Genomic DNA, 3,076 nt, shown 5'->3' on the forward strand with positions numbered 1-3,076 from the left:
GCAGGTATCAATAAAGGACTACCGTATAAAACACTTTTACTAACCGCAGGCAGATGGACAGGCGCTCTGAAGGTGGGATTGAGCGCCTGTAGTTAGTGTCTAGACGGGCGACGCTTGGACCACTGCGGGACAGCAGATCCTCAAACTGGGCGAGGGAAAGACGGTGGTACCGCTGAAAGCGGCCGTCATCCAGGCGCAGCTCCGGGAGCAAATGGTGAAACTCATCAAACTGCTCACGCTTCTGGAGGAAGCTGCCATCTTGCAAACATACCGTCTGGCACTACTTCCTCCCACATTTCTGCTTCACGTGTGTAAAAAAAATTGCATATTTTGAAGTGTGACCAATTCGCATTGGTCATGCGTCGAGGTGCGAATGTGCACGCGACCAAAAAGCACCAGACACCCCTAGCTGGTCGCGTGCACATTCGCACCTTGACGCGTAACCAATGCGTATTGCCGCATTCGGTGTGAACACGCACCATAAGAGAGGCACGAAGAGAGAAAAAAAATTTAAATCCCTGGAAGTCTGCACAATGTGGACGGGCGGATGTCTGTTCCAGTTCAGTTTTTTATGTTCTTGCATGTTCACTATCAAGACTACACTTCAATCCATGATCTGTATGTAGCATTCAAATCGAGATTTATTAAATCAAGTTCAATGAACTTTACAATGACTATTTTAAAATTTGAGACTGGATCAGATTCACCTATAAAATCATGTTATACTTTTATGGTGGACATGCTCTGCTGACCTGACTTCTGTATATAACTGTTTACATATGAGAGGCACAAATTAATACAGAACAATGAACCCCAAGATTTTTTTTTTTTTTTTTGTTTTGAATGGGGAAATGGTGTTGGGATGAGAATCTTGTTGATTTTTAAAGCCATTTTATTCTGTATCATAATAAATTGTTTGTGATTCTGTGGCCTCTTAAGCCTCTTTAATGTCAAAACTCACTTCTGTAACATTTCTAGGCGTCTGTGTGTTTTCCTCTATATTTGTGTCCAGCGCTGTACACATGTTTGTGCAGCTGCTGCAGAGCTCTTTGTTTCCATTTCATCTCCCAGCATGTAACCGAGGTTCCTGGTGTGATTTTCTGCCATCTGTTTGACTCTCACAGTTTGGTGCTGTTTGCTCATGTTTGTGCACTTTAATATCCATTTCCTGTTGCTGTATAAAAAGATTTTGTATTGACATGAAATAAATGTATAAGGCCAAAATATTGTTGCTTGATAAAGAGGAGTTTTTGTGTCCCTGCAGGTCAGCGATGAGATGGTCGTGGAGCTCATAGAGAAGAACCTTGAGTCGCCGGCCTGCAGGAACGGATTCCTGTTGGATGGATTCCCCCGAACGGTCAAACAAGCAGAGATGGTGAGGACTTAATTTATTAGTGTTTTGGTGCGTTTTTAATGTTGATTTAATAATTCATGAGCATCGTGCAGTTTGCTTTACTTTAAATACAAATTGGCTAATGAAGAGATTAAACAAACTAGTTTTAATGTTGATTCATGAGAACTGAGCATGCTGGTAGGTTTCTTTTTCAGCTTTTGGTGCTCACAACTTTTATACTTTTTTTATTTTATTACAAGTGTGATCACCAGTTTAGCTCGCCGAGGTGAGCTGTGTTTTAGCTCAGTGAGATGGACAGCCATTCTGAGAGCGGGAGGCCCTAGTTCGAATCCTACTCATGGCAACATTTTATTTTCAGTAGACCGTTCAACTTCTTTAACTCTTTTCATCAAAAATTTCAGCTTCTTCACTTCTTTTAGCACAAATTTCAGCTTATTCGCCTCTTTTCAGCAGACACTTCTGCTTCTTCTGCTGTTTTTAGCAGATTCCACTATACGGCATTCATACTGCATTTTCACAGGAAATGCAACTTTTTCTAGTGTCTACATTTCATTTTCTTTTTTCAGTTTCAACTTTCCTAACAAATTGATAACACACAAACTCTAAAACTACTTTCTCAAATATATTAAACCTAGAACTCAGAATAACCAGGCTAAAATTAATGGATGCAAATAGTTTTAGGTGGCATAATTAATCTGTTTAAAAGGGTTTTGTGAACATTGTCCTCATCTACTTTAAGTTTCTTCAAACTTCACAGAGAAAAACAAAGCTTTTATTAAAGTTTAATTACATAAACCTGAAAACAGTAGTGTTATACAGTCGGTTGTCAAAAAAGTCAGTTTGTACTTTACAGCAGATTTTAGTTATGTTTGACTTCCTGTGTTTGTCTCTTCAAGCTGGATGACTTGTTGGACAAGAGAGACGAGAAGCTGGACTCTGTGATCGAGTTCTCCGTCGATGATTCTCTGCTGGTTCGCAGGATCTGTGGCAGGTGGGAGTCAGTATGGTAAATGGCCTGTATTTGTATAGCGCTTTACTAGTCCCTAAGGACCCCAAAGCGCTTTACACATCCAGTCATCCACCCATTCACACACTGGTGATGGCAAGCTACATTGTAGCCACAGCCACCCTGGGGCGCACTGACAGAAATATGACAGAAAATGATTTATTCAAGACCAGAGAAAGAGTGTGGTTTATTTCTCAGGCGGGTAGCAAGTGGACAATAAGGGCAAGTTGGTGATTTTCCTTCGAGCAGCTCCTCATTCTGTCAGCGTGTTAAACCTACTCAGGTAGAGTAGATTGATTCATGCGGACGGAAGGTTCTGGGACAGTGAGATGATGTTAAGGAGAAATGGAGCATGAACGCACATGATTAGCAAAAAGTAGCCTGTAGGCGATTGAGCATCTGCAGCAAGAAGGTTTGCAGATTCAATTCTTGGAGAAGTCGACGTGTCCGTCCCTGATGGGACATGTTGAATACCACAGCTGCTCAGTGCCTGGCTGATACTCTAAAGAGCTTAGAAAGAAAGCCTGTGTCCGTATCAGCTGCTGATAATGACTTATGCCTTTTTTTTTTTTTTTTACACTTTGACCCATGTGATGAGCCACATGATCAATAGTGGGTCAACAACTAGATTTTAAATGCTTTGTACTCTCCACCATTTGGTTTTAGAACGAAAGAACGTTCTCGAATGAGACGTAAAACGTCCGAGAAGTCCAATC

At 41.2% G+C, this 3,076-nt stretch overlaps 1 protein-coding gene across 1 annotated transcript in view; it reads left to right on the top strand.

Annotated features, from left to right (window-relative positions):
• ak2 (adenylate kinase 2) overlaps positions 1–3,076 on the top strand; it is a 15,496-nt gene that overhangs the window by 1,041 nt on the left and 11,379 nt on the right. Inside the window, exons 2-3 of the mRNA XM_005752715.2 lie at positions 1,265–1,375; positions 2,251–2,345. Of these exons, the coding sequence (XP_005752772.2) occupies positions 1,265–1,375; positions 2,251–2,345 (206 nt within the window). The remainder of the gene's footprint in view (positions 1–1,264; positions 1,376–2,250; positions 2,346–3,076) is intronic.

This window comes from Pundamilia nyererei, unplaced genomic scaffold, assembly GCF_000239375.1.
Source record: "Pundamilia nyererei isolate P.nyererei 1_Seehausen unplaced genomic scaffold, PunNye1.0 scaffold00374, whole genome shotgun sequence".
Taxonomy (NCBI): domain Eukaryota; kingdom Metazoa; phylum Chordata; class Actinopteri; order Cichliformes; family Cichlidae; genus Pundamilia; species Pundamilia nyererei.